The sequence below is a fragment of the Drosophila bipectinata genome, chromosome 2L (assembly GCF_030179905.1).
Source record: "Drosophila bipectinata strain 14024-0381.07 chromosome 2L, DbipHiC1v2, whole genome shotgun sequence".
Taxonomy (NCBI): Eukaryota; Metazoa; Arthropoda; class Insecta; order Diptera; family Drosophilidae; genus Drosophila; species Drosophila bipectinata.
This window is the reverse complement of record NC_091736.1, coordinates 2,801,435-2,818,628: the sequence shown is the minus strand read 5'-3', so window position 1 is coordinate 2,818,628 and position 17,194 is coordinate 2,801,435. Positions and strand designations below refer to the sequence as shown.

Sequence of the window (17,194 nt, the reverse complement as noted above, 5' to 3'; positions counted from 1 at the left end):
ATAGGATCAGCCTGTCTCTACCTCCATTTCACCTTGAACACGTAATAAAAAATTATGCCGAGACAGTTAATACCCGCGAGACAAAGAGCTGCCTGGCTTATCTGGGCTCTTGTGTAAAACAATTTTCGAATCGCTTCCTCTGGGCTGGCAAAGGCATGGAGTTTTTTTTTGTATTTTTGGGGGTAAACTCCATTGGCAAAACATTTTCTACCCCCCCATAGGCTGATGCCAATTTACGTTATCGTTTTCAAATTGAAAATTTGCGTAATCACATTTTAAGTGAAAATCGCTTTGCAAATGAAATTAAATCGATTTCTTAAAGAAGATAAAAGTGGGCGGAAGCCAAAAGTTGGCAAAGCTTGTAAATATACATTATGGTTTTTCATTTCCGTTTCCGTTTTGGCCCTAGGAATCTGGCATCTGGTAGCTTTAAGCTCAAAAATATATGCAGTTGCATCTCAAAGGACCATCAACGTCATCAAATCGTTAGTCAAATAAGGATGAAAAAAAATGTCAAAATGGAATATATAAAGTTCTTTGCTCTTCTCTTAAGTCACTCTCGTGGCAATAAAAATGATGAAGTACTCGGCGAGTTGTAAGTGCGACTTGCTCACATTTTTGCCCAAGGAAGTGAGATGGCATTACCCCAGAAGAGAGAGATGGAAAGGTTGAGGGCCCTGAGAGGATAGACGTGGGAAAATGCTGGCATTTCTGGCATAGCTTTGGCTAGCCTATACTTTCTAAAAGAGTATTTGAAAGGGTAAATTAGACTTGAGGGTAGTTTCAAATTTCTTAAGCCATAAGCTTTGGGTTTTGTGTCAAAAAAATATACACTGATTTCCAAATAAGTTTTAAAATAACAATGCATCTATTTTTTGTAATTTTGTTGATACTATTTGATCCTCTAGCGGCTGTTCGCCCTCAAGGAGTGGTTTTAAGGCAGCGTAAGTTATATTTCTAATCCTTTAAATATGTAAACACTTAAGAAATATATGTGATTTCAGCCAAATGCTGGTATCCAGCCAATCCAGGCCCCTGCCAGGATAATGTCAAAGTCTGGGGCTATGATTATCTGACGAATCGCTGCATCTTCTTCTACTACGGAGGCTGTGGAGGAAATCCAAATCGTTTCTATACCAAAGAAGAGTGCCTGAATACTTGTCGGGTTCACAGAGATCCTGACCGCATCAAAAGATCAGATGAAGAGGAGGATGACGTCGAGGAGTTTGAGGAAGATATAGACGACTGGGACAAGTGGGACAAAGATGAATTGTAAACCTGTTATAAAGAGTATACAGATATCGGCTATAAAAATAATATCATTCATCTTTTGATTTCTTAAGCAAACGCATAATTTCAGTTTCAAAGACGAAACTTTCCGTCTAGTTGCATGTAATGCGTTTTCTTTTAGCCGTCTGCCTGGCTCTTTTTTGTCTTGACTATATATATATTTCTGTAGACGTCTGTTTGCTGCCAATCTGAGCATCGGCCATTAAACCAAACAGTTTGAAGCAATCCACACAGCATGGATCTGTTTTTCCTCCACCATCCACTTCCGACGATTATTTATCAACAATTTCATGAGGATAGAGTCGCAATGTGACTATTTTTGACATGCAATTTGCAATTTGCCATTTGCTGAATTTCGGGCTTTTGCATTTCGCCGCCGGCAGCAATAACTTTTGGCAACGAATGCAGATGAGGCTCATGATGAGTTCGCTATTGTTGATGTTTTCCGAATATCCGCAGGGAAAATTCAAAAACAGTCTGGCGGTTCGCGTTTCTATAGCTTCCAAGTTTCCACTTTAATTTCTGTTTTTATGGAAAGCAGCCGCACAAAAGAAATATCTTCCTAATTGGAGAGAATTTAGTTTGCCTACCTCTGGGCTCTTGTCAAGGATCACCGCTCGTTTAGCTTAATTAGCAATCATAAAAGTTGTTCCCGCATGTCGAACATTCTCCAATTTGGTCATATGACACTTTTGGCAAAAGTATCCGTAGTCCGGACCCCAAGGTGGAGTTGGAATCCGAGGCGAAGTTGGAGGTGTCTCCCTGCCACCTATTTTACTTGCCGCTCACGTTGTCACGGCTCTCATTCTTTCCCCCAAAAGACTTTTATGACTGATTATGCTGTGTTTCGGCCGTTTAATTGCCACTTGGCCCTGGATGTGACTATTTTTATGGTTAATGAGCAACTTGTGGTAATTTAGGGGGACTCGTGGAGGATAGGAATCAGGTGTGCATACCTTCAAGGGGTTGCTTTTTGGGGGGATGGAGGCTGAGCCAATTAAATTGGTAGTATTACTTTCAGGATGGAGGGATTATATAAATTAAAATGAATAGCTTAAAATGGTCCTGGACAAATTTTAGAAAATATTCTTTAAAATGTCTAGGTTTTGTTTAGAAGGGTTTTAAAATACTTCTGCTTTAATTTTTATTTCTTATACCATAAAATTCCGGACATTCAGACTGCCTCCCTTATAGTCGCTTAAAAATCTGACATCATCTGTTGCTGGTGTCCAACATCATTTGACTGCTTCTGCCAGCTCAACGATTTGAAAAATCTTTCACAATAAATTAAATTTCAGTCAAGCTTGTTTCCGACTCGACACTCCAGCTCAAAATTTAAATAGGTCAAATATGCATTTAATTTCCGCACGAATGAAACGAATTTGTCTGGCGCAGAGCAGTCTTTCCTCTTAGCCAGGCCTACAGCCTGTGTCTACAGCTGTCAAATACAGAAAACACAGGCCTTGGCTGCCTCCTCCCAGTCCATTTCCTTTTGCCAAGGATCCTACATTCAGAGTCTGAAGAGAACACGTGTTTGGGCCACCTTCTGCCTTCTGGGCCCACGGACTGCTTTGCACACTTAACTTATTTGGCTCCATTAAAATCTTGCTAAATAAATATTTAATGCGCGAACAACTGGAGAGTCGGGGGTGGGGCTGGACGATGGAGCAGTGGTATCCTTGGCGAAGGAGCAACAGCCCGGCCAGATGATTTATGACCTTCGCTTGGTCTGGCCCTTTTGTGTGCCTCTCTGGGCCCGTCTAATGGTTCATAATTGATTTTTATGCCTATTGTGTTGGCCATCTTGGCCCAGTTCGGCCATTGTTGTTGGCCCCGTTCAAATGGCGCGCACTTAATGCGACACACTGCACCAAGGCCTCATTACAGAGGCTGTTTGGGTTCGGGGGCATTATTAAAAACTTATAATTTCTGGTATTGGCGGTGTACATAAATTCATTTTATTACCACAGAATGTTGGACTTAATGAAGCGGTGGAGGGCAAATGACTTTTTCCATGACTTTACCAGATTTTAAATGGAAAATAGATTATCCACAGGGTTTGGTTTTTGTACACAAAATTAAACATTTAGATAAATGGTATTAAAGGGTTTTATGAGTATTTCTTCTATATATCAATATATAATTTTTAAGTCATCAGTCAGACACATTTCCAGGTATATATATTTACAAACCCCACTTGATTTAGTAATACAAATAAGAAAACCCTAAAAACAAACAAAACCAACCCCAACTCCAACTCCCGTAGCCCCCTGTTGTCTTCAACTAAAATCTAAATAAATAAATGTCCATTTCGGACACCTATAAACGTGCTCCATGGTATTTTCATGGCTGAAGGGGGAGGATTATATAGTAGGGCCATCCATGGGCAGTCACCTTTTTGGAGGCGGCTGGGGGGAGAATTCCTCTGGTATTTCATGCGTTTGCTTTAATAATGCGCATAAATTGGGAGTCGTGTTTGGACCTTTTGACTGCTTCATTCCTCAGCTTCACAAAATATATGGGGATCGAGTGTGGAGAAGCGTGCCACCGTTTCATTTAGCTTTTGTTTGACTTGGCCCCCAGCCTTCGATCCCCGACTCCTGTCTGCCATCTGCCAACTGTCTGCCAGTCTAGTCAGACATTGTTTTTGGGGCGCCCCTCCAGCGGACTAGACTGACCCCGAGAATATTTTTGCCAGCGTTTAATCTTTAATTTGCCACCACTACTATGTGGGGAAGCTCCTCCTCGACTCGCAAACCCTCCAACGCCTGTCTGTCCAACTGTCTCTGCCCCAGCTTCCAACCCTCCGGCTCAATTTATTTGTTTCCAGCTTAGCTTCTGCTCGGAGTGGTATTTTCGGACGGGCAGTAAGGTGCGGGAATGCCGCATTAAATTAAATACTTAGTCGCTATGCCGGGCACCGCCTGGTTGGGTAAAAATTATGCCAGCGTTTAAGTGTTTAATATCCGCCGGAGACTGTTTGGGGACCGCTCTGGATATTTATTGGTTGATTTTAATGGAAAAGCCCCGGCAAACACTTGGCATACATAATTGCTCAAGACTGTCACATAAAACTACAGATTTTTTTTGGGGCTTGGAAAAATCTAAGGGAGAGCTCTGTAATTTAATGCAAATTTAAGCCAAGTCTAGGCAAATGTTTTTGAATGATGAATAAATTAAATAGAGAGACTTTATTAAAGAAAAAATAATTTCTAAGAATCTAGAAAAATAAATAAAGATGAATAAGTCTTAGAAAGATGTTTGATAAGGAATAAAATTGTATTATTTATCTTCTTGAAAATTATGCATTTCTAATGCAATTTCTAGACATGGCTCCCTAGACTACTTTAACCTTAAGCGAACTCTTTATTTTCTCCATAACCATTTTCCTTACCAGGAGAAACCCCAATGGATCCCGGTATCAACAGAACTGCACTCAACACAACTGCAGCCAAGAACCTGAGAAGTCTGAGACCAAAAAGGAGTCCGGCTGCAGACTAGAGGCGAACCCAAAGTGGGATCCAATCCATTCGGTTGGTATCTCTACTTCTGCCTCTGGTCTGTGGCCTGTTCCTGGCAGCAATTGTTAATAAGATTTGCACATCATTTCACGTGTCTCGGCCAACTGTCTGGCAGTCCCAGAGTCCGTTTGGTGTTGTGTTGTATATTTGCATGCAATAAAGCCGCAAGGAGTTGTCGAGTAGGTCCTGGCCATCATTTTCCCACACCATCCAGTGGCTATTGTCTGCCTGGCATTTTATGGCGTACATTTAAGCCGGAAACTGCAGTTGGCAAATATCAAATGGTAGTAGACTGGCCATTCAACCTGAAATTCAATTTTCGGTAGTATTTAGAACTATTAAAAATAATTCTCATCTTAAATGGAAAACATGTATAAGTAATTTAATTTAAAATCAAACTTCATGTCTCTTTTTTTTAACACTTTTCTAATAAAATATTTGAGATGCAAGAATGACTCTCAAATGTCTTGATTTTAAATATTAATACACTTTTGAAGAAAAACAGCAACGTAATCGGGCAATTTGTTATAAATAAATAACAAAGCTCTCAGTTGATTTAGATTTTTTTATTTCCTTTTCGGAGGAGCCTTTTGTCGCTCCCTTTTTATTTATTTATTGCAGCAGAAAAGAAAATTAAATTGCTATAAAACAATGATTTGCGTATTCCCATAGAGGGTCTCCCAAAAAAAAACTGAGATAAGAAAGGGCGAAGGTCTGTGAAGATAGAATGCGACAAATTAATTGGAATTTATGGCTTGGAAGCGTGTGAGGAACTTTTCGGGGGAACGAGGTGTCGTCCTCGCCCTGGGAAGATGGATGTCGATTGAGCGTTAGAGGGGATTTAATGAACAATTAGAGGGGATTAGTGGGGGTCCTGGTTTTTTATTTAGGTTGTCTGAATTTGACACATGTTAAAGGTCCCTAAATCCGCAGCAAATGCTTTCACATTTTTATTTTTTATAAATTTTGTTTGCACAAGGAATCCTGTTACGTGTCTATAGATTTCCCCTGCGGTTAGATTCATACACAATTCAAAAAGCAAATTCAATGTGACAGGCTTCAGGCTACGGAAATTTTCTCGATAGCAAATCCATTAAAATATCAACAAAACTCAACGATGTAGGACATCAAAATGTAATTTTCAGCTTGGGTACAGCTTGTGCATAATAATGAGCCTCCGCCTGTGGTTGAGGTCTCTTTTGGCCCTAAGCCTTTTACTTTTTGGCCAAGACGCAGGTGTGCCGAGCGCATAAGCTTCGGGATATTTTCATAATAATTATGCATAGATTAGATGTGCTTGGAACAGCTTATATGGTAAATAAACATGTTTGCAACATGGCTAGAGTAAAGTTGCTTTAATGGAGACACTTTTCCGAATTTTTAAACGATTTTCTGTCTCTTCCTGAGTCCTTTGCTGAAATCAGAGATGGGTAGAGGAAAAGCAAAATCCGTCCATTGATTTTCATTATGCCAAATGGAATTTCCGTTTCCTCTCAGAATTCAATTTACTTCTGAAATCCAGCATTTTCCAATGCCAGGGTTAAGCCTCGTTCAAGCTCAAGTTCAAGGCAAAATAAACACACAGAATGTGACTCTCATACCATGCAATAAGTATGCCAGTTCAGGCTTTACATTTTCAGGAGAAATATTTTCGCATCCTGCCACAGCCACTGACAGCAACTAATTGCAAGTTATTTTCTCCTGCCCTGCTCCTTTGTGGCTTTAACTGCTGTCCTGGCCTGGTTGTGGAATGGTTTTACATTATTTTATTTCTGACCAAGTCTGCAGTGGTTCCTGGTTGTCGTTTTTGTATCCTTTCACACGTAAAAATTATTTTCTTTCCTCGAGGCTGTCGGCACTTGTAAATACAAAAGGATAACAGTTGAATATTCCTTACAGCTTACTTATTTCTTGCATTTTTTTGTTCTGTAGGGATTATTTAAAAAGAAAGAACCAAACTGTGCCACATTTTAAGCACCACCATCGAGTAAAATCTTTAAGACATCAAGTATACGACGTGTGGTGCGTGCTGCTGTTCCCTGAACCCCCAAAGTCAATCTTTGCGCCCTGCTAGCTGTCATTATTAATGCGTATAATTAGCGCACTTGATAAAGATTGATTGGTGGGGCTTTGGCTAGGGGAAGAGCCAAAAAGGAAACGCACCAGACATGAGAAACTCGCACAGGAAACCACAATGTAAGCAAATAATACACCCACGCACCCATGCTCTCGGCCACTTTTCCAGATTGTGGTACTTGTTTATGTGGCAAACGCATGACTTGAGCGTAATTTCTTTTATTTTAATATAAATAACAAAGAGAGTTTATTTCTGTCAGGCTAGGATGCGGGATTTATTGTTTTATTAAGAAAACACAGCAAAGTTATCTGGCCACCGAGCCAAAAACTCGACTAGCCAGCCACTCTACGAAGGAGTTGCCATAAACCATTCATTGAAATAAAGTGTTCTCAAAGGTACATTCGTGGCTTCTCGTTTATCTTTTAGTTTATCCAGAAAACGTTTACTTTTGCTTCACTTGCATATTTACGATTATTGTGCTCACACATTTGGTTTTATTCTGCGGAATATCCAGAATCTAGATTTAGTTAGAGCGGTTAAAGCAAAAACGAGAGATCACTCTATTACTCGAGTTCATTATTTAACCAGAGATTTGTGGTTAAGCTTTAGGTACCCTACACAGGATTGGTTGAGAGTTGAAGAATACAAATAAAATATTTTAGTAAAATATATAGTTTATTTAAGGTTATTTTATTATCAAATGTAGACCTTTTAAGAGTAATTTTAACCATAAAAAAATAATAATAAGAAGTAGCTCCTTGCAGAGCCTTCTATGGCCAACACTTTCTTACACTTTTGCTGTCTTAAGCGATTTTCTTTGTATATATTTCTTTTATTTGCAGCTTAGTCTATGCCTACTCCTACTTCTATTTCGGGAGCTTCGTTTATTTTCTTGGCCTGGCCAAATAATCCTGACCAGGCCAACGCTCACATGTGTTTTTTTTTTTTTCTGCGGTTTTGTTTGGCCGTTTTATGGCGAGGCATTTACACTAATCATGCAATTCTTGTTACACTTTTATTGGCCACTCGTCGGGGCCAAAAGCGAGCTCATTAGCACGTTGAGTGCATGGCTAATGAGAGTGGTATTCTGGCCAACTCTGTACTCGCTCTTGAACTAATCCTGGGGAATTTAGGGGCCAAATTAGCATTTCCTGGTTAAACAAAATCAAAATGAAACCAAACAATATACGATGCTGGCTAAAAATAAAACAAAGCCGAGACAATGGCCAACAATGGGAAACAAGAAATTGAGACAATTGGCTCAATTGTCTGGCTCGACAATTGTCTCTCGGCCCCGGGGGAAGTAATTTTCAGATTTTGTCAACTTTCTGTCGGAAGTGGAAGTGGAGCTGTCAGAGTAATAAGTACCAAGTGGAACTTTAAAGTTCTCACACCGCTCATTCTATGCTGCAAAGTTATCCTTTGTTCTTCACTGAGTTTTCGCTTTCATTAGTCAATGCAAATTATTTGGCAATCAAATAGAAGTCGGGAGCTACCTTCCATTAAGCCCGTAAATTAAATCACAAAAATAAAAGCAAACCGAGTTCATAGCCAGTTTTGCGGCATTCAAATGCAAAAAAAAAAAGTAAGCAAACCAAAGGCCCAGACTCCTTGGCTTTGTACGTCCCGTCGGTTTCTGGGCCAGTTGTATGGCATTTCATCTAAATGTTAATAAGTCTTCTGGCCCGGTTGTCTATCTTCGGCTAACAAGGTGTCAGAGGGCGCTGTGCCAAGGCATTTTCCACTTGGCCGCCCTGATTGAGGAGTTGGGCTCCCAGTTGCCGGGAGGGTTGAGGCAAATCCTGTGTCTGCCTGCGCCTTGGAGCATACATCCTGTTTATTGGACTGGCTTATTGATGAGCTGCCTTGGTTTTTTCCTCTGTTTCTCTATGTACTTTTCTTGTGGATTTAGGTTGACTAAATAGTTGCGCCCTCAAATATGTTGTATAAGTGGGACAGAAGTCCAGTCCAGGCCGAAGAAAGTACTTGACACATCGGATGTGTGCGTCTGCCTCTGGCCTGATATTGATTGATTGAGTTCGGAAAATCAGATTCTAAGGTGTTGGCAGATCTTTAAGATACATAGTGAGTTTTTCCCTTGAATATTTCACTTTTTCCATGCCCTTTAAAAGCTATACAGATGGGCTAAAATATTTGCCCTGTCAGCTGAAAAATTGTTCCCTGATTCAGGCTAATGAAAAATGCATGTAACTAATTTAAATGCATGAGAACCCACCTGCCTGCACCTGAGTCTGCGCATATTAAACAGGGATTGAACTTTTTTTTATTTTGTAAAATGTTTGTAATTAAATTATATGCATAAAATATTTACCAACCATTGGTATTTTGATGGAATTTCAGGCAAAACTTTTAATTGCTAATGCAAATGTTGCAAATTGATTTATTGCTGCATCAACAGCGCCAGTAAAGTAAACAACTAGTTGACAAACTTGATTAAAATTTATTAAAAATCAGTTTCTATTGAAAAAATTCATAAAAACCAACTAAATTATGCATAGCTTTAAATTGGAAGCTCAGTTGGCAGTTTGGACACTATTTTTGAAATACAATCACCGCTCTCGGTCTTGATTGACTGACTTGCGTAGAAAACTGACGTAAAATCGACACGAAAACGAAGAGTTTGTTAGGCCCTCCCTCAGCTTTTTCTTTCTAGGCAAATTTTTGTATTTATGTCCTTGGAATGTGTGCCAAGGCGAAAGAAAACAAGGACAGAACTAAGCTAAAAATAAACATGATTTCAGGCCTTTTCGAATCAAGGAAGTTCAACTATCGATTTTTAAGGAATATTTAATAGAGGATTTCTTTCGAAAAAAGCTAAAAATTTGTGGACTGCAGTAAGCCGATTTTAAACCAGGTCACCACATAAATTTTGGGTCACTTTTTGTGGCTGTCTTTGCCAAAAAAAAAACGTAGAGAGAAAAGTGGAAAAAAATGTAAGCCCCTTTCGAATTGAAATGGCAAATATTTTCCTATTGGTTCAGCAAACAAACGCTTGCATGTTGACAGTTTTATGGGAATTTTTAACCAATAAAAAAATGGGAAAATATAATCTCAACGGTGGATAAAAGTTGTTCAATCCCCGAACCACGACCTGGGCCAATTACAAGACGGGGCGCCATAAATTAAACACTCGACTCGAATTGCATGAAAAACACTTGCAGACTACTGCACTTGACCTCTTTGATTGTGGTCGGCGGCTGGTCTCGACATTTGTAATAAGCGTCTGGGTGGCAGACAAAACATGGAACAAACTTTTAATTGCTCGCCAGATAGTACAGTAAGCCCACACACACACGCAAAATTGAAATTTTCAAGCCTTGGAGCTGGAAGTTATGCGGCAAAAAGTTTTTGTTATTTTGCATAGTCATGGGCATGTTTGTTTGTTGAAAGTGTTGAGCTGAGCTGATTTGATGGCCAGCCATCTGCATTAATGGCCGCCCAGGATGAGAGTCTGTTAGCCACTTCACCGCTTTGCTCCCTTTTCGCCTAGCTCCCTGCTACTCGTATTCCCCTCACCAATACTCGCTGTGCCAAATTAAATGCATAATTACTTGATAATTGGATTTGTGGTCGGCTCAACTGGCTGTGCAAAATTTTCTAATTAAAATGTTTAGTGGCAGCAGGTCGCTACCTCACGATCACGCTCCTTGCCTCAGTGCGTATATTCCAGTCCACGGAGAGGTCCTCGATTGCCACTTGATAGCCCCAAAGCCTCAGGCACGTTCTCTCTCGGTGGGGTTCCCGTCAAGTAGCTGAACTCCCGCCCCGCTGAGAGGGCTTAAAACCAGAGGTACCTGTTACCTGTCGATGCTGGCTTTTAGCTATAGGATGGTTTGATTTTAAGGATTATTTTTTTTAATTTTGATGAAACTCTTAAACCATTTTTTAGCACAAATTAAAAAAAGATTTTTGCGGCTTGAAAGGTCTTAGAAATTTGGAAAAATCTTTATTTATAGGGTATCTTAATTTCTATTCTGTTTCTACTTCTCTCCACAATTTTTTGCTATCCCTACATCTCGAAAGAAGTCGGCTCGACCCCTCTTCTCCAAAGTTTCCCAGGCACTGCCGCTCTAAATAAGTAATAAACACCTTGACTGGGCCTCCTCCTGCACGTTTCCTGGTAATAAATTTCTATTTTGCTGTTGTTCGGCATCGTAGTTGGTATAGGGACAAGAAACTAAGGACTGAAACTGAACCAGTGCTGGAATGGAAGCAATCACAGCCGGGTGCATAGTTTGGTGGCTTTTAAAATTTTCATAAGGAGCGCCGACGTAGCATTCGTAATACAACGAAATTTATTGCATACACTCAGGCGGCATAGCCTGCTTACTTATTCATATGAAATTGCCTGATTACCGTTGGCCAAATCGTTTTGCCCAGGTCTGTACATGTACGTAGTACCTCCGCCTCGTATTGGTACGTGTTTGAATTATATGCCGGTCATGCTGTGAATCGGGATTTGTGTTCAGAATTGGGGTCTCCATACTCCCCCAAAAGTAATACCCACCTCACTCTGCTGTAATGCGCCTGTTTGTATGGCAATTGCTGCTCTGGGCCGCATTTTTTATGAACTGTCCGGGTCATGACTTTTATGATTTGTACATCCATGGGTCCATGTTGGGGTGGTGGACTGTGGGGGTCACAGTACCATAAGTGCGTACTCACATGTGTGTAGTTTAAGTCACTAAACTCATTGAATTAAGTAAAATGATGAAATGACAATGCGGCAAAAAGAAGGGGAAAAATATATATGTTCGTGTGGAAGCTCAGATGTGGATGTACTATAAAAATAAATTTATAAAAAGAGGGGAGGATTGTGATTCAAAAGTGTTTAGTTAAAGTTTTTGGGCATAAAATTAAATGTAATGAATTTTAAAGATATTGAAAGGCTTCTAGGTGGATATGAGACACAAGGCTTTCCATATATGTATTTGGTTATTCACATAAGAAGTTATAGAGGAATACCTTAAAAAATGTATTTGTTCTCAAGAATCAATATTTTTAATAAAATTAAGTAAAACTTTTAAAAAAAACATTGCTTCCTCAACCAAAAACATTTCTCTTGTCTTTGCCAAGCTCTTGAGGCAGTATCAATATTTTGTTCTGAACGACAATTTCCACTCTGCTTGGGAAAAAAAATAAAGAAGAAAAAAACCCAGAGCTCACAAAAGTGTGAAAGCCTTGAGGACTAGCACGTGCTCGAAATCTCAGCAGGCAACTCACACAACTTGCTATATAAACACCTTGCCGAGCACTAAAATATAACTTAATCCCAACGAAATTGATATGAAATTTTACAGACACCAGCGTCACACGGGGCGTATGAGTAACAAACATAACAGGCTAACAAAAATACCCAGACAAACACACATACAGTTGGTGAAAGGAGAGGAAATTCTTTGGGACAAAAATTTAAATTCCACTCATGAGGTGAGAAAATGTTTGTTATGTTTCGGCTCGGGAAAGTTTTTCCCGTGTCCCTTTCATGTTGACAGTTTTTTTCCCGGTTGGCTCTTCAGTTTTCCTACCATTTTGCTAATTTGTTGAAGCTTTTTGCTCCTGTATCAACTTTGATGTTTACTTTGATAATTTTAGATTGAAAAAGTTTCGTCACATCTCTCAGCACGTTCTATATGGAAGGCCAAAAAAATGGAAATTCATTCTCTTAAAGGGAGGAATGGTTATGAATTTGTCTTTAATTCCGGCCGACACTTTTGGCCGACTCTTGGCGGAAAGACTCAGTCTAATTACCCACATGAAGAGGCGAAGAAACCTTGTTCTACATTTCCTTTGTGTCCTGCCGAAAGGAAACGCATCTCTAGAGGCTGTCAAGCCACGCCTCTTAGCATACTTTACAATTACTTTTAGCCAGCCCGCTATACCCACACGCATGTAATTTTATCTCACTTATTGCCTCGCCCTCTTGGCGCTTAATTTTTACACTTGCCGCCTGAAAATGACATCCCCCGAGGTTTCCTTGAGACTGGGAAAAACATGAACAAAACAGTGAAAAGAAAAAGAAAAGTGGAACAAACTTTCCTCTTTCTGGCCACCCTTAGGGCTGCTGGCCACGTGAAAGGCATAAAAATTGCAGAAACTGAATTTAACAAAAACCCATTTTCATTTATTAAATTCTACAAGGTTTTTGAGGCAAATGCTTAGCATGCTCATCCCGCTTAGCTATACAATTCATAAAGCAAACCTCAAGAAATGCAAACATTCGTAGTTGGTTTCATAAACACGGTCTGAGGCAGTCTGAGGCGTCTTAACCGCAACTAAACAAGTAATTTTGCGCACATTTCACTTGTCATATGACACGTAGTTGCGCCCGTTCTACTAGTTTTTTAGCTCCTGTCTGGCGCTTGGCTGTCTTGGAGCGATTTTCCTACTTAGCAGCTAGGAAAAGTTGCAAGTTTCTTGCATTTTCCACCTCGGCCCTTGGCATCTCCTCATAACGCGTGTTAAGTGCTTCCCCGGCGTAGATCCCAGATACAAGATACAAGCTACGAGCTGCAAGCTACAAGTTCAACTGTTTCGTCCTTTTTGTGCTTGTTAGTTTCCGGTTTCGCAAAAAGGTGTGCCCTGCAGCTTGTTTTTCTCTAATTCTCCTTTATTTTTTTTTTGGGTTGAAGAACACTTGAAGCATATCGGATAATATTAAGATATTTTTCCGGCAAGTTGTGAATATTTGAAGCCATTTGCAGCCTTAATGCCTTTTATAGTTGGCTCCGTTAATGGCCACGTTTTGCCAATTAAAATTATAATTGGCAGACGTAAAAACTAACTGCCAAATACATGGCGTCATCGTGCGAAGAGCTTCCTTTAAGCCATGAAAACTTTTGTTCAGTGCACTTTTCACACAACGACTAACTAACTAAGTTTCGTTTTAAGACAGCTGCCAGACAGGCCACCATGAGGACGGGGGGTCGGTGCCCATGAATCATAAAGCAAATCAAGCGTAAGTAACACCTTGATAGTAAGCTTAAGTGACAGCCAAGCTCCGGGATAAACAACACCAGGGCGTATACGCAATTTATCTTTGGAATGTAATTAAGACGAAAGTTTTCTTATTCTTTAATAACTTGTGTGATTGATATCATATTTACTGTGCCATTGTCCACACTACAAATATTTTCCAATTGCAACTCAATTAAGATTCGCAATCTTGGCAATAAAATAAATTCCTTAGGTGCCCGCCCGTCCAGGCAACTTAATGACAAATGATTCGGCTTCCATCCCATAAATACTGGGATGCCTTCTGTGCTGTGAGTTCAAAGTTCAAAGAAGTCGAGGGTCTACAACTTGTAATTGGCACTCTGAATTGGGAGTCTGCAACATGTGTAGTTGGTTTGTTGTAGGGTCGTCGATGAAAAAGGTTGGCCTTCGAAGGCCTTTTGTTTGCTTGGGGTTGGTCTTGAGGTTTCTGCCTTTTCTAAGGGTTCCTTTGGCCAAAAACCAGACAAATTGCCAGCGATTAAGATTTTGTATCGGACTACGAAGAGGCGGCCATGAAAAATGAAGTTGTTTAGTCTGTTATTCCTGCGGCAAGCTTTAAATAGTTACAAAAAGTTTTAATTTAAAGCTGGCTTCAATATCCATCTCCCCTTTAAATTCAATTGTCGTACAAACACCTCTAATAACTACACTCAGGGCACTAATTAACACATATTCCCGCCCTCGATAACAACGTAAACCCATTAATTAGGGCCAATAATAAAGCCATAATAAGGGGTGGCTTGAATATCTTCGGATATCTATAAAACAAAGGTGATATGTTCTGGGTAATTCACACCTCAGAGGACCTTACACCTATCAGTATGGACTTAAAATCGATGGATACTGTGAATATGCCTCTTTTTGGCAACACCTTGAAGCTCATGAAGTTCTGGTCGTATCTCTTTGTTCACAATTGGCGTCGCTACATGGCCATGGCTCCCTATATGATCATAAACAGTACTCAGTATGTGGACATATATCTGAGTACTGAACCCTTGGATTTTATCATCAGGAATGTATATCTGGCTGTGTTGTTTACAAATACTGTTGTTAGAGGTGTTCTATTGTGTGTCCAGCGGTCGAGTTATGAGAAATTTATAGAAGTACTCAAGTCCTACTACATTCAGTTATTGGTAAGACATTTTAACAGTTTTTTTTACTATCCTGATTATCCTGCCAATCTCTTAGGAATCTGATGATCCTGTTATTGCCAATTTAGTTGAGGAAACTACTCGAATGTCTAACTTCATAGGAAGAATAAACCTTATGATGGGCACTTGCACTTGCATAGGCTTTGTAACCTATCCCATTTTTGGTTCAGAAAGAGGTGACTATTTTCCCTGTTTTATTTCTAGTTATTAATATTCATTTTTTTAGTTCTTCCCTATGGAATGTACTTGCCCCTAATTGATGAGTACAAATATGCCTCGCCCTTCTATGAGGTGTTCTTTGTAATTCAAGCCATTATGGCTCCCATGGGCTGTTGCATGTACATTCCCTATACCAATATGGTGGTGACCTTTACCCTTTTTGCCATATTAATGTGTCGAGTGCTGCAACACAAGCTGAGAAGCTTGGAAAAGCTGAAAGAAACACAAGTTCGAAGGGAAATCATATGGTGCATAAGATATCAGCTAAAGTTGAGCGGGTAAGCTTCTTAACTACTCTTAATTTTTAAAATTATTAAATCTATTTTTGTAGATTAGTAGACTCCATGAATGCCTTGAATACTCATCTCCATTTGGTAGAGTTTCTATGCTTTGGTGCCATGCTATGTGTTTTACTCTTCTCCCTTATAATTGTGGGTATAATTACTCGTTTGAATCAAAAAACTAATTAATTGGCATCCTTTCAGGCCCAAACCATTGCCCAGACCGTGATTGTCATTGCCTATATTCTTATGATATTTGCCAACAGTGTGGTGCTCTACTATGTGGCCAACGAGCTATTCTTTCAAGTAAGAATTCCCCAAAGATTTCCTTGAAGGAAACCAATTGAACTTCCTTTCAGAGCTTTGAAATTGCCATTGCTGCCTACGAGAGCAATTGGATGGACTACGATGTGGATACACAAAAGACTTTGAAGTTCCTCATAATGCGTTCACAAAAGCCTTTGGCGGTGAGGTTCTTTCAACATCTTGAGATTGTATTATTAGCCATTATTTGCTTTTCAGATTCTCGTGGGGGGCACCTACCCCATGAATCTGAAAATGTTGCAGTCGCTGTTGAACGCCATCTACTCCTTTTTCACCCTACTGAGACGCGTTTATGGCTAAGAAAAACTCGATTACAAGGTTAGACCATCCTTGGGCAGACTTAAAGGGACGACCAATTGCCACAATTGATTGCATTTAAGTAGTAAACGTCCTGCACTAAAGGAAATTGTGTTTGTAGAAGGGGCTTGGGGGACAGGATGCTGCAATTGCATTCGAGCTAGAGCCAGCACTGCAACACGTCTCCGAAATATTCCAAAGGACCAACGACCAACGAAATAAACTATAATAAAATTGCTTCTGCGGATCCTTTGTTGGCCTTTTGGCCAATTCTCTGGGCCCTGTTGTCGGCCACTGACCACCAGCGCCTTCCATTGTTGTTGCTATTTTCTTATGCCCGGCACGTGCCATTCAGATAACTTCTATTTAAGCAAATATAAATCTAAAGTGTGCTAAATTAGATTAAAATGTTCTCGTAAAATAAACGTTGCCCAGGCCACTGCCAGCTGGCTCCCTTTCTCTGTTGGCTATTGTGTCTGGTATGGCTTACAAATTCCAGCTCCGAGTGCCATCCAAACCAATTGTTAATTAATGCTGGAAATTGGAAACTCGATTGTTTGGCCCAAAAAAAGGAGGGTAATGGAGCAATGTATGGGGTTGTTGTGCAGCGTTAGAGCTTATAGGAAAGTGCCAAAGTAAGGCAACCTGAAGTTATCGATTCAATTGAGTCTTGGTGCAGTTTCCATTAAGCCACGTAAGTATAGATTATAAAATTTCTAATCCTGACTTGAAACCTATGCTTTCAAGACATCATCATTATTTATGTAGCTTGTTTTCCCGATTTCCTCCGAATATTATAGCTTCAATTTTCCTAATCAGCATTAACTTTCACTTCGTGGCCCCATCATCATCATTTGACTCGTCTTCAAATTGACTTTAATTCAAGAATTTTTTTATATGCCCCTCACAGCTCAACCAGTATCCTGGCATCATCCACAATCCTCAGACTGTAGGCTGCTGGGAAGCAGAAGTCTGGGGGCAGACTTACAAATGGAATCGCTTGACGAGCCTTCAGGC

General features: G+C 40.0%; 2 protein-coding genes across 2 annotated transcripts; both read left to right on the top strand.

Annotated features, from left to right (window-relative positions):
* The first annotated feature begins 785 nt into the window (after positions 1-785).
* Positions 786-1,317, top strand: LOC108124302 (kunitz-type serine protease inhibitor homolog beta-bungarotoxin B5 chain). The gene is made up of 2 exons (XM_017239911.3): positions 786-944; positions 1,005-1,317. Exons 1-2 carry the CDS (start codon positions 863-865, stop codon positions 1,274-1,276), a joined length of 354 nt encoding a protein of 117 aa, XP_017095400.2. The 5' UTR covers positions 786-862; the 3' UTR covers positions 1,277-1,317.
* A 13,174-nt stretch (positions 1,318-14,491) lies between these two features.
* On the top strand, positions 14,492-16,305 carry Or30a (Odorant receptor 30a). The gene is made up of 7 exons (XM_017239986.3): positions 14,492-15,038; positions 15,094-15,232; positions 15,283-15,553; positions 15,607-15,706; positions 15,761-15,862; positions 15,916-16,023; positions 16,079-16,305. The coding sequence occupies exons 1-7, from the start codon at positions 14,682-14,684 to the stop codon at positions 16,178-16,180; spliced, it is 1,179 nt and encodes a 392-aa protein (XP_017095475.3). The 5' UTR covers positions 14,492-14,681; the 3' UTR covers positions 16,181-16,305.
* Positions 16,306-17,194: the final 889 nt, after the last annotated feature.

Excerpts from the sequence above, each read along its gene's own strand:
- LOC108124302 (XM_017239911.3), top strand. The coding sequence starts at position 863 with ATGCATCTATTTTTTGTAATTTTGTTGATACTATTTGATCCTCTAGCG. Across the intron at positions 945-1,004 it reads AGGAGTGGTTTTAAGGCAGC|CCAAATGCTGGTATCCAGCC; the intron begins GTAAGTTATATT and ends ATGTGATTTCAG.
- Or30a (XM_017239986.3), top strand. The coding sequence starts at position 14,682 with ATGTTCTGGGTAATTCACACCTCAGAGGACCTTACACCTATCAGTATG. Across the intron at positions 15,039-15,093 it reads CCTACTACATTCAGTTATTG|GAATCTGATGATCCTGTTAT; the intron begins GTAAGACATTTT and ends CCAATCTCTTAG. Across the intron at positions 15,863-15,915 it reads CCAACGAGCTATTCTTTCAA|AGCTTTGAAATTGCCATTGC; the intron begins GTAAGAATTCCC and ends ACTTCCTTTCAG.